Genomic DNA, 19,537 nt, shown 5'->3' on the forward strand with positions numbered 1-19,537 from the left:
TTTGTCCACAAAATCTCCTGTGAAGTGGGTGGGGGTTGCACGGTGGCACCACGGCTAAACACTGCTGCCTCACAGTGCCAGGGACCCAGGTTCAATTCTGGTCGCGGATAACTGTGCAGAGTGTGCACTTTCTGCTTGTTTCTCCATGGGTTTCTTCCGGCTGCTCAGGTTTCATCCCACCATCCAAAGATGTGCAGGTTAGGTGGATTGGCCATGCTAACTTGCTCCTTAATGTCCAAAGATGTGCAGTTTAGGTGCGGTTATGGGATTGCGGGGAAGTGGGCCTAGGTAGGGCCTTTCAGAGGGTTGGTGCAGACTCGATGGGTCGAATGTCCTCTTTCTGCATTGTAGGAATTCTATGGTTCTATTCTGTGGTATTTTACTGTATTAGGGACACGAGATAAAGTTGTTGTTTACGGTTGAGGCATATTGGTCAGGTTAGCTGGGAGAAGTCCCTTTCTCTTATTCAAAATAGTGCCATTGGGATCGTTTATATTCACCTGACAGGGCAGATTTGGTTTTCATCTCATCTGGAAAAACTGCCTCTGACAGTGCAGAACTCCCTTAGTTCTGCACTGGACTGTCAGTCTAGACTTCTTGCTCACAGCTCTGGAGTCCATTCTTGTGCTCAAGACAGGCAACAGCTTATCAGTATTAAACTATGATTTTTTTTTTATTCCACAGAATGCAGGCTTCAGGAACCTATATAGAGCTTTGTGACCAGGCAAATGATGCTCTCTGGGATGCAAACAGAAGCTGGTTACTACTGTTGCAGCTTGCATTGTACCAGTTAGCATAACTAGTGGTTCTGAATGGCAGTTCAAATATGAGATGGTTGTATTTTACTCCACTGCCAGCTTTGGAAAATGACTTGGATAATTCCATACTTAATTTCAGCAATGATATGCGTACATGGTCGCATGACGCTTTCGTTCTTAAATAACAATATTCGTAGCTTCACGCTCATCTCTGTAGTGACTTTGAAATTCAAAAGGCATCGATCAGTGAAAGGCTGTGCTCGGGAACACTGACGTACCGTTTACAATGTCACATTGCATGTTAGTTTCCTATTTCATCTTTATTTTCTTTAACATCCTGTTACATAATGGCTCCACTTGGCTGATTAAGAGTTGGGGGAAAAGACAAAGCAAGACTATGAATAATCCTTTTGCATTATCAGTTCTATTCAGGTACAGCAAAATCTGTATGCCTCATCGCTTTTTTATTACTTACACAGAGATTAAAAAACGAGCATTTATAAAATATCAATGCTGAGCTTTTAAGACCTGCGCAATCTCAAAGGCACAACTCAATTATACTTTTGTCATAAAAAGGTGTGACGCCTTTCACCAGAAACACTGCAGGCAGATAAAATATGAGGTCCACTTCACTACTTTATAAAAAAATGACTGACCATTTGCAGGATTCAATGGCTCTGTACATGGTAACTCAGTGATACCACTTATCAAATGGACAGCAAATAGCCCACAAATGACATTAACATAAGCTCCAAATTTATATTTTCAAAGGCAGGTCTGGAGGAAGTAGGATATCGAGTCCCAAGGTAACAGAGATATATGTACTGGATGGCAGCATCAGGGAACATTGCAAATTTAATCTAATCAAGTGTATAATTATCTTTACAAATGATTCAGCAAGATTATTGTGTTCCTACTGTTTGTTTGGATTCATTATAACACATCTTACCTCACCGGATTTGCCTCATAACTTACAGAAATTAAAAGTGTTCCACCATCTACGCAATTTTACTGCAAATAAAAGAATTTCTAGTGATATTTAAAAAGGATTATGAGTAACTCATGTCCTGCTCAGCATCTTCGTTCTCCCACTCACCCTAAGAATTCATATTAGTAGTACTTAAAAACAGATTATCTACTCATTTGCTTCATTGCTGTCTGAGAGTCTTTGCTTTGTGCAGTTTGACTGTTGTGTTTGCCGACATGACAACAGTGACTGCACTCGCTAAGTTAGTCATTGGCTGTGAAGTAGTCTATGGAAGGCAGTAAATAAATCCAAGTTAGTTGTTCCCACTGACAATTTAGCTCTGGTCCCATTATCAATGAACCATTTTATTGCCATATTATGTTGAAATAAAACATTGGGACCTGGTTACCACCTGTGAATTTGGGATGTGCAGTGGAACTGGATAGCGCAAAAGAAGCAAGATTTTCGCCCCTGGGATTTGGGTCTAAATGCAGCCTGGAGACATAAAATAAAGATTTCCTCTCTTGAATGACTGCCTGAGCTTTGAAAAGAAATGACATTGGGAAGTCAACAACCGAGATCCCAATGGTCATGAGCCCACAGCATAAACTGCCCTCAAAGCCTCCACTAATTGGCATTCCATTGGCTTAGAGGCCAAAAGGCCAGAAAGTGTGATAAATGGAACAGTCACACTGGGGCAGTAAGTTGCTGAGGTACATTGACATGGTAATGTAGTGGAACTTTGAGTTCACATCTGGCCAACACCGTATGTGGCTCAGACATGCATGGTACAGAATGGGAAAGAAAAGTTTCATCCTTTTGTGCTATTATCTTTTAATTTTAGAGAGGGGAAAATGATTTAAACATTTGGCTCAGTGTTGTGTAAGGTTCAAAAGGTTGTGAATTTACACCTCACACCAGTGCCTGAGCTCTTGTTTTAGGTGAAATGTCTAATCCAGCACTGAGGGAAATTTGCGCTGTCCCTGCTTCCATAACAAAATAAATAAAACAATGAATTGAAGTTCAGTCTGCTCATTCAGATAAATATTAAACATAACTGGTTCACTGGGTGGGGTCACTGGGGAGGGTGAGGTTAGGGGGTGTTGGCAATAAGGAGATGGTGGGGTTTCTCAGTGCACCTCCCTCGATCAAGCACTGAGTATCTTTCCATGACGTAGTACCCCTGAGACCCCGCACGCAAACACACCAGGGTTAATACCAGCATTAATTGCCCACGTGATGATCGGTGGTGGTGGGGGTGACAATGTGGGTGGTAGGAAGTTGGCAGGGTCTGAAGCCACCACTCTTCCACCCAATTAAATACCTTCTCACCCTATGAATCTATCCTAATTTCACTCCAGCATTTATGTTTATTCTAGTTTGGTACTTCAATGTAGTACAGTGGGTGTGTTGCTTTGTCACACATGCCATTGTTCAGCTGGAACGTTAAACCATCTGTCTGTTCCAGTGCTTCAAGTGGATATTATAGATCAGGGGCCAATATTTAATTGAATCATAGAATGATACATCATGGAGGGAGACCATTATCCCTTCTGTACCAGTCCTTTCAAAGATCCATCCTCATTGTCTCACCCTCCTACCTTTGTAAATTCCCCTCCCCACCTTTGTTTGATGACATAACAATAAGGGATCCTTCAAAATGGTCATCTTTCTTGGTGTCATAAAGGTAATGATTGCATTATGATTCACTGTATCTGAAGGACTATGAGATGTTTCAAAGGATGATGATAAGGCATTAAGCAGATCATCGAATCATATAATTTACAGAGCAGAAGGAAGCCATTCAGCCCATTGAGTCTGCACCGGCTCTTGGAAAGAGTACCCCACTTAAGCCCACGCCTCCACTCTATCCCTGTAACCTAACTTAGCCTTTTTTTTGGACACTAAGGGGCAATTTAGCATGGCCAATCCACCTAACTTGCATATCTTTGGACTGGGGGAGGAAACCGGAGCACCCGGAGGAAACCCACGCAGACAAGGGGAGAAAGTGCAAACTCCACACAGACAGTCGCCCAAGGCCGGAATTGAACCCGGGACCCCAGAGCTGTGAGGCAGCAATGCTAACCACTGTGCCATCGTTCCGCCCTCAGGTCTTTCATTCATCTCTTAGATTGTTAAATTTGTATACGCAATATCTATTCATAACATACACCCTTGCTATTGATAAGCTCTGTATAAGTAATAGTTGTAATTTAAATAATGTTACCACCGAGAGTTCTGCAATTGCTCCAGCAGGACCATGCGGTAATGGAGTCAGCTGCATTTAAAATTACACACATTTCTTTTTCTCTTAAAATGTTGTAACATCTGTGGCAAATTCTAAACAGCATCCAGCAGGCTTGGTAATTAAAGGCTCATGTCATTTTCTGAAAATGAGCATTCTTTGCCCCCTAATGTGGAGCTCAGTTTCTAAACAAATTATATTGGGCATGGAATGCAAGTTTTGTCCGTGGTATATTTCAAACATATTTGCACTTCATGCATCACTCTAAATCAGTTGCTTAATTAATGGATTAGTGTACGAGTTTTGTTTGTGATGAACTGTTATTGCAATGTTAAAAATTTTAAGCAATTAATCATGTTTTGAGGCATACGTGGGTGAGAAAGCAGGTTTGTTATTCAGGCTTAATTATTGCAGATTAAATTGAGTCTATTGATTTATAATAGCCATCATCAATATGTTAATCCCCAAACGTTGAAGATTGAACCTAAATAATATGTCAATTGAGACCAATATAAAACCCTTGTTGAAAAGGCAAAGTTTTAGAATATTGCCAATCAATATCTGTTGGGGCCCAAAGGTTCCATGAGCAACTGGACAGAGATTGTGTCCTTCCCACAGGACTGAATCCTGAAAACCGATGTAAGACTTCTGTGGTGTCTGTCACATAATCTATGGGGGACCCTGGGGAACTGCTCATGTCCCCATACATGGTATTACCGTGACCCTGATCAGCTCTTGAGAGAGGAGGAGAGCTGATTCAAAAATGCTTTTATTTCAATTTTCTTTTTTCAGCGTCCATGCTGTTTATCCCCTGCTCTAAGAGTTGGGTTTATGGAGAGTCTGAGAAGAGAGAGCTTTGGGAGATAAAAACATTTCAAGAAGCATTTCCAGAACATGTACCAAGACAATTGAAAGCACACCTACCGATAGTAGGACGGAAGGTGGGGTGATGCACAAGTATCACATGAATAGCACATTTGTGGCAGAGTGGGGAATTTTGCCTGGTGGTGGTTATGGAGAAAAGGAGGGTTAATACCACAAACAGCTTTAAATTGAAGGATGAAAATTTTGAGGGAATAGTGGATTGGGGATCAATGGAAATCAGCCAACACAAGGTGTAGTAGGATTAATTGAGGGAGGGGTAGAAGTTGCAAATGTGGAATTGGATGGTTTGTGCCATGGATATGGTGTTGGAAGCTTAGTTCAAGGGTGCTTAGGATGCTAAGATTGCACATGCTGTGGTTCAGCCAGATGCAGTAGCTATGAAGAGAGCTGGAGTGGGGGACAAGGTACCGAGTGTATAGTGGAGTCAAAGGTAATGGCTTGGGTCTTCCCATTTGTCGATAACTGTGGCTCATCCAAGACTAAATGTTGGAAAAGCAATCTGGCATCAAAGAGAGGTGGTGGAAAGGTAAAACTGGATGTTATTGATTATTTGGAAGCTGACCACATGTCTGGAGATGAAGCTACTAACTGGCAACATGCAGCTCAGCAAGAAAGATCCTGATGTTACTTCCGGAGATGATGGTGCAAAAGCAGAATTGGGGATTCTCTGTACAGGATTGGACAGGATCACAGAAACAGGCCTCCTTAGAGCAGACATGCTTAGTTTCACAGACCCTGCTTTTTGCCCACTACCTACATGTTTTCATTTTCAAGTATATGTCCATCTGCATTTTAACATTATCTGTAGAATCAGCTTCTTCCCCCTTTTCAAGCAGCTTGTCCCAGACCCTAACAACGTTTTTTGATAACAAACGCCAATCCAGTGTAAGGAACATTCATTTACTTGTGGTGTCTGTTGTTAATTGTGTAAACTTTGCATTATCAGATGTTTATATATGCCCAAATTAACCAAAGCAAAGTTTATTAAATGTGCTGGATAAAACTCTTCCATTTCTATATTCTGCAACGTTAATTGCAGAGAAATATGACTCACAAGGAGTAGTCAATGCTCAGGCTCTTTTCTCCTTTGTGTTTGATGAAGAGGATAACATTGTGTTGGTGTTTTGGGATATTTGGCATAGGGAGACCAATTACACATTGTATATGGATGCCATGTTGAATATATTTCTGATAAGCTATTTTTCCTTGGATTTGCATGTGATGCTGTTGATTATTTTGATACAGCTCACCCATTAACCCCAAGTGAATGTATTTATTTCCAGGTCAACTTGCTGCGGGTACTTGTGAGATAGTCACCCTGGACAAAGATAGCAGTCAACCGCGAAGGACTATAGCCAGACAAACTGCGAGGTGTGCATGTAAAAAGGGACAGATTGCTGGCACAACGAGAGCAAAACCAGCCTGTGTGGACGGTAAGAGTCTAATCTATAGATTTTAAGCTTTAGTTTGGATTTGCCCTGATTCCTTTGTCGACCTAATGAGCAACCAAAGTTTACAGGATGGTACTTGATACTCCAAACTCTTCACACTTCTATATGGCAATCATTTCCATTGTGATCGATCGGGCTTTACAGTGATTTGTGTGGGAAAGATGAGTTGAATCAATTGTAATGTGAATCTGTTGCCATTTTCTAACTGAGATGGGATGTGACAGCTGATCACAATTGTAGCTTTACAGTGGGAAGAACTGGGGGCACCTTAGCAGCTGGAGAGCTGTCTCTTGCACAGCTGCAGCCACCACTCTGGCTTGTTGAATATTAGAAGACATAAAATCACATTCCATGACCGGTTGATTGGAATTCTTTGTAAGGCATGCTCTTGATCGGTCATGGAATCTAAGGGAAACACACTGACTCTGTTAGGATTTCTTTACTTAATATTTTATCCAGTTATTTTTCTTTCAAGAAATACATTTATTGGTGCACTTGTTTTGCAATCAGCATGGAAGCTCAGAAGTTACTTTGCTGAATTTTGAATAGCGTTAATGGAGATCATTGGAAAGGAGTTGGGATGTGTGGAAATATCAATAATGCTGCAATAAATCACCACGGAGATATTGTTCGATATTTCATGTGATCAAGTTAACAGATAGATAACACTTAACATTTTATTTACCGGAGGTCCCACACAGGGTGTAATCATAGTTATGTGGTAGAAATTAGCATGTTTACAGGCTGATGTAGCCCGTAGCATATCTTTGCTTCATTCATTTCCTTGGCTGTGTCTGAGAGTTCACTGCAAAAACGGGCTGTAGCATTACTGCAGCTGTGTGGCTTGACCATTCTGTACAAATCGGAATGTCCGAAGCACAGAAGGAGACCTTTTGACCCAGCGCATGCCTTCAACTTTGTTCTAAGAGTTAACCGGAAAATTTCATGGGAGCATGAGAACCCCCAATGTCCCACTTCCACATTAACTCAGGAACAGTGGAATCAGCTGACTGTACCTAAGCTACTGCATCTCCAATTGCAGATTCTGGAGGGGTTTGCGGGGGGGGGGGGGGGGGGGGGGGGGGGGGGGAATGGATGGGTGGGGGGGGGATGGGTGGGGGGGATGGGTGGGGGGGGGCTTCTTGAACTCGACCTGGCCACACCACCCCATTACACCTCTGCCCCAGCACTAGATTGTAGAATCTCTGCCTACCCGCCACTGACTCTCTGTGCTCCTCCATCTTGATTCTGGCAACTCGCCTCCTGGATCAAATTCTGACCTCCCCCTCTCCCTTCCCCCACTGCTCTCACAACTAAATGACAGGTGGCGCTGGGCTGGTGGCTGCCTTGATGTAGGTAATGGGTACGGTCCAAGTTACTGGCTGCAGACTGATTCCTGGTGGCTGCCTGTTTTGGGTTGCAGGTTGCTAGTTCTGGATTGGTGACATCTGGTGGTTGCCTCCTGCCTGGCTACACAGTGGCTTCTGCTGTTCATCGCTTACTGCGTTTGGCTGGTTCACTGTTAGTTGTGAATACCTCCTGGCGGATGGATTTTTCTGGTGGATGGATGAATGGTGCCTTTAGTGATGGCAGGAGGGACCCCTGTGTCTAACTGCTGGTCGTAGCTAGTTCTGATTTGGCTGGCAGCTGCTGGTGCATACATGGCATCAGGAACTTGTGGATGGTGGTCAGTTGACTATTGCTAATTTCTGGTAGTTTCTGCGTGTAGTGGTTGGATAGCCCACTGATTCACAGAATTAAGCACTTACTGAATAAAGTAGTTCAGTCATCAGAAAACATGTTTTACATGTTTAAATTCTACCTTATGCGTTTGGACCGAATGAAGCAGTGTACACATCATTAACCATTTCTTTGTGTAGGTGTACACAATATTAGTCTCCTCCAGAATGCTGCAGGTGCCTGAAATAAAGTGTTTAAAAATGAAAATTTCTGGTATATCCCCATGCCTCCCGAGAGAAGAAATCTTCTGTATGATCTACAATACAGTAATACACACTTTGAAAATTACCATAACACTACTAGTTATGCATTCAACAAGGACACGTTTTTTGTCAGAATTATAATTACCGAATTAAGCTTTAACATGTGATGGTTGATGTGTGGGGTTTCATAATGACAATTTAAAGTAGTGCATTGAAGATCTATGATAACTGGTCCAAGCCTTTTGTTGTATTGCTAAGTGGTTATGAAGCATTGAGATGAAAATTGTTCTATTTTTCTTCTGGAATATTGTTCTCTTGTACTTTAAAAATGCAACATTTATATAAAACTGTGACCTCCAGTCTGCTTCATAATATAGATTGTGTCCCATTTAGTCCTGCTGTCTGAATCATAGAATCACAGAATCTGCAGTGCTGAAGGAGGCCATTTGGCCCATTGAGTCTGCACCAGCCCTTGGAAAGAACACCCCACTTAAGACCACACCTACACCCTTTCCCCGTAACCCAGTAACCCCACTCAACATTTTTGGACACTAAGGGTAATTTATCATGGCCAATCCACCTAATCTGCACATCCTTGGACTGTGGGAGGAAACCGGAGCACCTGGAGGAAACCCACGCAGACACGGGGAGAATGTGCAGACTCCGCACAGACAGTGACTGAAGCCGGGAATCGAACCTGGGACCCTGGAGCTGTGAAGCAACTGTGCTAACCATGTGCTTCCTTGCTGCTTTTAAATTCTATAGTGTCTGGAAGATTGTTCATGCAACTCTTTTTTCCATTGGATTGGGTGACAGAATTGGTATTATGCAATCTATCAAATGGCAACAATAATAATAATAATCTTTATTGCCACAAGTAGGCTTACATTAACACTGCAATGAAGTTACTGTGAAAAGACACTGGTCACCACATTTCGCCGCCTGTTTGGGTACACAGAGGGAGAATTCAGAATGTCCAATTCACCTAACAGCATGTCTTTCGCGGCTTGTGGGAGGAAACCGGAGCACCCGGAGGAAACCCACGCAGACACAGGGAGAATGTGCAGACAGTGACCTAAGCCGGTAATGAACCTGGGACCCTGGAGCTGTGAAGCAATAATGTTAACCACTGTGCTACCGGTATAGAACATAGAACATAGAACATATAATGCAGAAGGAGGCTATTTGGCCCATCGAGTCTGCACTGATCCACTTAAGCCCTCACTTCCACCCTGTCCCCGTAACCCAATAACCTCTCCTAACCTTTTTTTGGTCACTAATGGCAATTTATCATGGCCGATAACCCCTAACCTGCACGCCTTTGGACTGTGGGAGGAAACCAGAGTACCCGGAGGAAACCCACACAGACACGGGGAGAAAGTGCAGACTCCGCACAGACAGTGTCCCAGTGGGGAATCAAACCTGGGACCCTGGCGCTGTGAAGCTACAGTGCTAAGCACTTGTGCTACCATGCTGCCCAGTTATGGGGGGAGGGAATGTGGGGGAAGGGGTTGGGGCCTGTAATCATAATAATAGATTCCAGCACGTTCCTTATGGCAGATATCAAAGATATCAAGATAACTGACCTAAAGTTTTCTGCTTTCCATCCTTTCTTTTTGGAATAGAGGAGTCAGATTTTCCAAACTGATGGAACTTTTTCAGAATTTGAGGAATTTTGGAAACTTAAAACCAGTGCACCTACTGTCTCAGCGGTCACTTCTTTTAAGATCGTAAGATGAAGTTCATCAGGATCTGGGGACTTGTGAGCTATTAGTTCTAATGATTTGATAATAATTTAATAATCTAATAATGGTTGTTCAACAAATTCAATACCCTCACCCCCCTTTCCCCTCCCATAGCCCATGATCCCTTTAGCCCCAAGAGCTATATCTAATTCTTTCTTTAAATCACACAACGTTTTGGCCTGAACTACTTCTTGTGGCAGTGAATTCCACAGACTCACAACTCTCTGGGTGAAGAAATCTCTCCTCACTCAGTCGTAAAAGGTTTATCCCATATCCTCAAACTATGACCCCGAGTTCTGCTCTCACTGAGTATCTCAATTTACACCCATTGAAATAATTGTCAGCCTTGCTATTTTTGCTACCGAAGTGGATAACCTCACATTGTCCACATTAATCTGCATATGGCCACTCGCTCAGCCTGTCTATATCACGCTGAAGCATCTCTGCATCCTCCTCACAGCTCACCCTCCCATCCAGCTTTGTGTCATCTGCAAATTTGGAGATAAAACATTTAGTTCCTTCACTCGCATCATTAATATATAATGTGAACAGTTGGGGTCCTGGCGCAGATCCCTCCGGTACCCCACTGGCCACTGACTGCCAATCAGAAAAAGACCCGTTTATTCCAACTCTTTGCTTCCTGTCTGCTAACCAGCTTTCTATCTATCTCAAGACACTAACTGCAATCTCATGCACTTTAACTTTACATAGTAATCTGCCATGTGAGACCTTGTCGAAAGCCTGCTGAAAGTCTAAATGAACCACATCCACTGGTTCTCCCTGCTCAACTCTACTCATTACATTTTCAAAGAAATCTAGTAGATTTGGCAAGATTTCCCTTTTGTAAATTCATATTGACTTTGTCTGATTATACCAGTGTTTTTCAAATGCTGTACTGTGAAATCCTTGATAATGGACTCTCGCAACCTCCTTAGTTTGACATTGGGCTCACTGGTCTATAGTTCACTGTTTTCTCTCTACCTCCCTTTATGAATAGCAGGCTTACATTAGCTACCCTTTAATCTGTAGGAACTATTCCAGAGTCCAAAGAATGTTGGAAAACTATCACCAATTGATCTACTATTTCTAGGTCCACTTCCTTAAGTACTCTGGGATGAAGATTATTAGGCCCTGGAGATTTATCTGTCTTCAATTTTATTAATTTTCCCAAAACTATTTTCTACTGATACTGATTTCCTTCAGCTTCTCACTAAGGTTACTCATGTTATCTTTCCAGGTTACCTTTGCCAGTATTATTTGTCCAATCTAAATGTAGATTAGTTCTATAGATGCTGAAACACTCAAAAAGTTGGTTTGTCACATGACTTTATCCCACTTCTGAAGGATCTAAACAAGGTGTCTTCCAAGGTAACTTGATTAAATCATGACTGGTAAGATCTCTTCGCCAGGGTTCTATTGTCCAAGTGAATAAGCTTAATGCTTCAACTCCAGCAGTTGAATACATCAGGTGGCTACCTTGTTCTTGGCTAATGGGACCAGAGATGTAGGTCTTTCACATTCCACCGAGGTTTTGCAGATATACTGGGCGAAATTCTCCGCCCCCCACGACGGGTGGGAGAATAGCGGGAGGGCCTTCCCGACATTTTTCCCGCCCTCCCGCTATTCTCCCACCCCCCCGCCGAAGTCCCGACCCGAATCGCTGCCGCCGTTTTTTTTACGGCCGGCAGCGATTCACAGCTGTTAGATGGGCCGAAGTCCCAGCCCTTTCCGCCGTTTTCACGAACGGCAAACACACCTGGTCTTGCCGTTCGTAAAAACGGCGTCACCAACTCGCTTTTTATAACCATGGCACCGATTGGCACGGCAGTACCACGGCCGTGCCAAGGGTGCCATGGGCCCGCGATCGGTGGGCACCGATCGCGGGCAGCGGGCCCGATGCCCGCGCACTACTTGTCCTTCCGCCGCCCCGCAGTATCCATTCGCGGGGCGGCTGAGGGGCAACCCGGCCCGCGCATGCGCGGATTTCGCGCAAAAACGCGATGACGTCACCCGCGCATGCGCGGGTTGGAGTCTTCCAAACTGCGCATGCGCGGCTGACGTCATATGACGCGTCAGCCGGCGCTAACTCTGGTAAGCGGGCTTAACGATTTTCGTTAAGCCCGTCTTGCCGGAGCCTACGGCGTCGGGCTGCTAGCCCCGACCGGGGACCAGAATCGGTCCCCCGTCGGGAAGGGGCGCGCTGCCGTAAAACCCGCCCGGGTTTTACGGCAGCTTTACGATTTCTCCCGTTTTGGGAGAATCTCGCCCACTGTCTCCATTCCAAGCTCATTTATCAGATATTCAGCTACAGTTTAGAATAGAGGTAAGATTAGAAACAAAACTTCAAACACTCATTTGGTATGTACTGCCTACTGATTCCAGCTACAAGAATAGAAGCTGACAGTCTCGAGATTTGATGTTGAAACTCACTGTTGGCAGGAAATTAATTTTTTGGTTATAATTTGACCTTTTGTCGACCGGGGTTTATTGGATTTTTTATGATTATAAAAAGCACTGATAACTGCATTATAATTTGATCCTTTCCTTTGTTAAAGTTGCCATATTTTAGTTTAACACTGCTGACCTCAAATAACATGACAAATTAAATATTGTATCCAATCAAAGGACAGAATCTCCATTTTAGTACATACGTTTACTCGAGATTCAAGAATTTACTCTCCTGTTGATTCCTCATACATAAAAAAAAACCACGCGACTAGGAGTGAGGATTGCCCCCTGATAGATTCCTGAAATGGAGAAAGCAGCAAGTTCAGCTTCCGTAAACACCCAAACCTGAAAAGGTTCATTTCTCACAGTGACCAATGTCGTTGATACTCATTAATGCACAGCACCCCCAATTTTATCTGCCTGGTTCCACTGGCTATGCAGTGACACAGGGAAAATCTAAATGTCCAACAGGTATAAGTTCCTGTCCTTTGGTGTGCATGGATGAAATCATTAACCACTTCCAAGGCAATGGGTATGTGGCACATTGAGCTAGAGGTGGGGAGAGATGCACTCATACCTATTGATAGATATAGCACTTGCAAAACCTGGAGGCACCTATTTAGATAGAAGAACCAAAACAACTAAAGCACAGTATAGTTCAGCTACTGTTGGAAATATTTTGCATCAAATTTGCCCCTAACAGCATGAGGTAGAGTTTCGTTTTGACAGTCTCAATTTAGTGGAGAAGGTTACTCAGTTTGTTATTCCATTGAAGTTACCCAATTCTCATTCCATTGAAGTGAAGAGAATGAACATTTGAAAGGGTGGATGATCTGATCTATGGGTTCACCATCCACATGATGAAGATGAAAAGCTAAGCCTGTTACATCCAAGGGGTTTCATCTGAAGAAAGTACTGTGGGCAGAAAGGTCCGAGGCACTCCACTTTCTATTTCCCTGCCTTTGCATCAGAGCTCCTGCATTTCTCGACCAGACGCCTGAACCAGGCCTCTTCAGAAATCATCTCTTCTGGGCACTTCCTAGTAATGAAGGGTCGTTGGGCGAAGCCATATTTCACCCTCTTTTTACAGCATTAATGCTGCCACATTTTAATAAGTTTTCATTTGGTAACAGAGTGAAAAGCTTTGGAAACTTTAAATAACTTTTCATTGTGTCAGTGAATGAGTGTCAGTAAGATAAGTGGGTAGGGTGGCAGGGTAGATGGGATGCCAGATAGATAAGTGGAAGGGTGGGTTCGGGTGGAAGGATGTGTAAGGTGGTGAGATTGGATCAGTGGAGAGTCAGAAGGTCCAGGGAGTAGTAGGAGGATCGAGGATAGTCATATAGTTGGAGGCAGGACTGGGGACGGGGATGGGGGGTAGGGGGATGGAGTCAGAGGGTCAGGAGAAGAATCGGAGAGCTGGGGCAGTCGAAGGGGCAGGGGATGGGGTAGGAGTCGGTGGTGAGGATGGTGCAGCGGAGCTGCAGGTAGGGGGGAGGCATGTGTTGGGAGAGGGGGAGTGCGGTCAATGGGAGTGATTGTGTGTAGTTACCCAGGAGTTAAAACTTTTTTTTTTCTGTCTAACTTTTCCTGGGTTACTAACCAAATAAGCATGTCAGAGCACTCTGTAGTGTCTGACTTAATCCACGTGCCGTCAGTGTGCTGGACTTTCTGAGGAGATTCTGTGGCCCACCTTGGGGGACACTTCCAGGGTTTGACCATCCAAAGATCGGCTGGATTCACCACTGTGGGATTCTCCGTTACACCGGCAGTGCGTCCATGCCTGGGGATTTTCCAACAGCATGGGGCTGCCCACAATGGGAAACCCCACTGGCCAGATGGCGGGTCGGAGAATCCTGTTGCCGGCAGGGGCGCGCCGCACCAAAAAACTGGTGTGGTGGGATGGAGAATCCCACCTCAGCAGTCCTGGGCGTGCATAAGCGATAAAAATGAATCTCGTTCCAGCAGCTAAACTGGAATTTAAGCAATTTAATTTGTTTTTTATATAAAGTCAATAAATTAATCAGTATGTAGATAGCTGTTGAGCATTTTATCATAACAGACACTGGTTTCTTATGGTCTATTAATCATAGCACGCTGATCTTTATCGACTAAACCATGGAGAATTTGCATTCAAATTATCACTATCAGTGGGAGTAATTCCACAGAATATCATTCCATTGACATCTAAGGAAATGAGTTGGATGCTTTAAATTTTTCATTTGAGTTTTACAAACTCTATTCACTATAAAGAGATCCGACTACATTCATTTCACCACAATTTATCATGTGCCAATGTAGTTTGTTTTGTTCCAGCCGTACATTTTTGAACGGAATGGTATCTTTTCTCTCTGTTAATAGTTTAGCACTAAAAGGAATACAGGAAAAAATGCTGCCAGACTGTTACTGGGGACAGTTCACTCAGAAGTCATGTGGAGCCACATTGTTGACCTAATTGCCTAGGTTTTCAGACTACTCCACTGGCCATTCCTTTTATTAACTGCTATTTGGTAATTTGATTAGGAAATCCAGGTTGTGAACAAAACTACCTGAGCCATACTTCTTGAAGTTGTCAGGAAGTCAGAAGAAATCATTAGACTAATTAATTTACATGAAATGGATATTTTGTTAAGTTTTAATCAATATGATTTGTTGTCACATTCCTCATACCTTGAATTTCCTGACAATTAATGAATATGTACTCTTACAATGCCTATTGGACAAAGATTGCCTCAACTTAATGTATCAATTATGTTGTTAACAAGGTTCCGGCATTTATGGATGCTGTAAAACACATTTTCCTCTTGGTTAATTTTGCTGGAATGGTAGACGTATATTAACAGGAATACGGTAGATAGAAGGTGTGAATGGGTCAGTTATCGATTTGAGGTGTTAATGAGAAGGAGGACACTTACCAATGACATTGAAGTGCATTCAGTAAATGTTGTAGGAACAAGTCCTGATGATTGGGAGCTTTAGCTACATTTATCCTCATTTGTTATATGAAGATTTCATTATAATGTACCGCATAGTTCTTGTAATATTTAGTATTAATTCTGAGGGGAAATATTAATCCTTATGTCCAACTCTCCTTAAATATATTTTTTTCTTGATGAATTGATTATTCCCTTCAAGAAATCGTCCATAATGTTTGGTTGTTTCTTCAGCTACTCGACTAATTTCCAAGCATCACTCATTCATGTTTCCATTACCGTTTGAAAAATACAAAGTGGTTAGCACTGCTGCCTCATGGCACCGAGGACCCGGGAACGATCCCGACCCCGGGTCACTTTCCGTGTGGAGTTTGCACATTCTCCTTGTCTGCGTGGGCCTCATGCCCATAACCTAAAGACGTGCAGGGTAGGTGAATTGACCATGCTAAATTTCCCCTGAGTTGGAAAAAAAGAATTGGGTACTCAAAATTTAATTTTAAAAAAGTAACATACAAATAGTTATAAATCTGTAAACTTCAAGATATGATGAATGGCAAGCAACATACTCAGGTCAAGATAAATTCAGAGGAAAAAAATTGAGAAGCAAAGAATGATACCACAACAGCTAGGTTGTCTCCAACAGGATATACTGGGGATGTAGTCTGTAAAAAAGAGAAGACGTGGGTCTTTAACATTGAGTGCATTTGAGAGGGTAGACATGGGGTAGATGTTCCGTTTTCAGTGAAGGCCAGACTTGGGGCCATAAATATAAGATAGTGACTAATAAATCGCAAAGGAATATCAGGCAGAATGTCATTTCCAAATAGTGACTCGAATGTGGAACTGGCCACAGAGTTAAAGAGAATAGCATAGATGCATTCAAGGGAAACTATTTACATATGAGTGGGAGAAAGGAATAGAAGAACCGGTTGATAATTTGAATGAAGCTTGGTGGGCGGAGTCTAGTGTGGAGAATCAACACCACCATGGATCAGATAGGCCAATGGCCTGTTTCTGCGCTGTAAATACTATGGGCTGCGATTCTCTGGCTTCGTTACGTTCTCGCTCAAACAAAACGAGGCCAGTAAATAGCGGCAGAGGCCAAAAATGAGAACTACGCCAGGTGCCAAACAGTTTGCAATGCACCCAGCCTGCTCCTGTAGACAAAATCGGGATCTCGCCGTAGCATGGCGAGAAAACAATTATGCCACTTAGACCCCATTTCCATACAATTAACGAGAGCCACCCATATCCGACGGCATCCTGTCATTTAACGGACTCCACAGCAAGTGGTAATGCTGCCTACGATTAGTACTCCTTTTGAAAAACGTGAACCTGGTGGAGGGGCTTCTGGTTGGGAGCCGAGGAGGTGAGTTGCCATCTTTGCTCAAAGACAAAGAGCCCGGAGGCACGGATTGCCACCCCTGCACTCGGTGGGGGGTGGGGACCATCAACTGGGTGTTAATTTTGATTTGATTTATTGTCACATGTACCGAAGTACAGTGAAAAATATTTTTCTGCAGCCGAGGAACGTTCACAGTATGTACATAGTAGACACAAGAATAATCAACAGAGAACATTGACAAACGGTACATCGGCAAAACAGTGATTGGGTACACTGCGGAACAAGGGGGCAAACAAAGCAAATACATGAGGGTTGGGCCGCCTTAGGACGGTGGGGGGAGACGCTGGGGGGGGGGGGGGGACGTTCCTGACATCACCATGCCAACCCCCAGATTGTGTGTACCCATTCCGGGGACAACATTTGACCCTGCCCATCTGCCCCAACAACCATCCATAACCCCCGCCAACTTCATCTGGCTGTGTGGCTCAAGTTTATTGCTAACAGGGAATTGACAATCATGGTTAAGTGAGCACTTCACACATCCCAAGTGGATTCCAGTGGGTGAGCAGGCCATGTAGCATGTGGGAGTCATTGACTAGCTTGTGGACACTGTGCTTGAACACTGCGGGAGGCAACACCAGACACGCAGCAGCCAACATCCGAACACCCAGGGGATGGGACACAGCTCTGAGACATGTCCACGGCTGGAGGGTGGGTGGCTGCCACGGGGAGGGGGAGATGCATGGAGAGATGGGCAAAGGTTTGGGAGGTTGGCCTGCATTGCGAAGTAAGTGACAGATGCATCATGCTGATTGTGCACAAGGTTGTTTAATGTGTTGAACTCTCATGATGGTGCCATCACCCCCCCCCCCCCTCCCAAACCCGCCTACCCCATTCCCGGTGTCCTCAGGGATCCTCAGCGAGCTTTGCCCTCCTAGATCTACCACTATGTCTAGGTGTCTTTCCAGGATGCACATCTGAGGTGCAGTTGCTTACCTTGTCCCGTGGCCTTCGATGACCCTTGCAGGTGTCCTCTGGGGGCTCTTGAGGCCGGTGATCCCTGCTCACTTGTCAATGGCATATGCACAGCCACGCCGTCCTGTCCCGTGTGCTGACTTCAAGATGCGGCTACTTCAGAGGGGAACTCGGGGGAGCTGGTGCCCATGGGGCGTATCTGGGTTGACACTCAGCGCCCTGTCCTCCCACTCAATGCCCATAGGGTTCTGGGGTTCACCTTGGGATGGAGGGGCAGCAGGTTCGAGCCCTGGGTGCCCCTGCATCATCTGGCTCTGCGAGCCCTGGTGGTTCCTCATAGTCTGCACCACCGTGTCGACGTCCTCAGCAATGCTCCTCAGTGACTAGGACATGCTCTGCAGTACCTCGGCCATTCCCATCTGAGAGCAGCGTGTTACCTCATCAAGGTCAATCTGCGACTGGGTAACATCCCCCAGTGAGGCACATTCTGCCAAGATCACAGCTATGGCTGTCACCGACTGCACAATGCCTTGGACACATTCAGATATGTTGCCAAGGTTGTGCACCAGGCTCGCCACTGAGATCATCACCCTAGCAGTGTTGACCTTGGTACTATGCATTGCTGGCAACATCTCCTGCACCTGTAGCCTCTGGCACTCCTCGAATCAGCTATGGATCTGTTGGAGTGATGCTGACATCTCCTTCAGAATGTCCAGCTCCTCCCAATCATCTCCAACAGCTCCGGGTAACTCTATTCCACAGGCTCAGCATCAGGCTGGGACTCAGTTGGGTCCTGGGATCCAGACGCCCGCCGCCTGCTGTCCCTCCTGAGGGTTCCTGCGAGTGTGGCGCTCGCTAGATTGTGCCCCCAACGTCTGTGCTGGTGGAGGGTGGGGATGACAGCTGTGGTGCGACTATAACAGTGGCATCCTCGGAGCTCTCCTCTGAGGTAATATCCTGGGAGACAGCAGACGGTGCCACCCGGGATGGGCCGGCGCCGTCACCTGGAGGACCCCTAGGAGAATGGACATGTGATCAGTGGGAGGGATGGGACAGTCAGTAAGGCAAGAAGAACTCACATTTGACAGTCCCCTGGGTGGAGGCTCCTCACCTCTGTGGCATCCGCCAGCCTCCGTGTGGGTGACCAATCTGTCCTCAGCCACCCCAGTCACCTCCAACCTGGCACTCTGGCAGTGCCACTGCCAGCTGGCAGTGCCAGGCTAGCAGAGATGGCACTGCCAGGGTGCCCAGGTGGCATCAGCAGTGGAAAGGCACCACCCAGCCCAAAGGATATTTTATTTTTTTCAAAAAATATACTTTATTCATAAAATCTCCAATAAACATTACAGAACATTTTGTGTTGTTATGACTGTACATTTCCTCCAAAGTTACATATTCACGTGACTTTCTTGCATGAAATTGGGATGACATTCCACACATTTCCCTGTTTACTTTCTAATTCCTTCTTAAGTATTTAGATCGTCATGTTTCTTTCAATACGTTTGTACATTGGAGTGTTCATGACCCAGACCGAGGGGTTTTACACTGTTACCCACTCCTCGGTGTACATTTGCTGCTAAGACCTTACACAGTGGTCTTTCCCCATTGCGCCTTGGTGGCAGCTGCCCCAAGCTTGAGTGCATCCCTCAACACATAGTCCTGGAACTTGGAATATGCCAGTCTGCAACACTCGGTCAAGGACAGGTCTTTGCACTGGAAGATCAGCAAGTTTCGGGCAGACCAAAGAGCGTCTTTCACCGAGTTGATGACCTTCCAGCAGCAGTTAATGTTTGTCTCGGTGTGTGTCCCTGGAAACAGTGGAGTACAGAATCCTGTGTCTCA

At 44.7% G+C, this 19,537-nt stretch overlaps 1 protein-coding gene across 4 annotated transcripts in view; it reads left to right on the forward strand.

The window, feature by feature from the left end:
- tafa5a (TAFA chemokine like family member 5a) overlaps positions 1 to 19,537 on the forward strand; it is a 535,310-nt gene that overhangs the window by 195,098 nt on the left and 320,675 nt on the right. For all 4 annotated transcript variants that reach the window (XR_005462300.1, XM_038811413.1, XM_038811414.1 and 1 more), the window contains exon 2: positions 6,139 to 6,288. Coding sequence is in view for 3 of the 4 variants with exons in the window: in XM_038811413.1 (XP_038667341.1) it covers positions 6,139 to 6,288 (150 nt within the window). In the remaining variant the exon portion in view is untranslated. The remainder of the gene's footprint in view (positions 1 to 6,138; positions 6,289 to 19,537) is intronic.

This window comes from Scyliorhinus canicula, chromosome 11 (assembly GCF_902713615.1).
Source record: "Scyliorhinus canicula chromosome 11, sScyCan1.1, whole genome shotgun sequence".
NCBI lineage: Eukaryota > Metazoa > Chordata > Chondrichthyes > Carcharhiniformes > Scyliorhinidae > Scyliorhinus > Scyliorhinus canicula.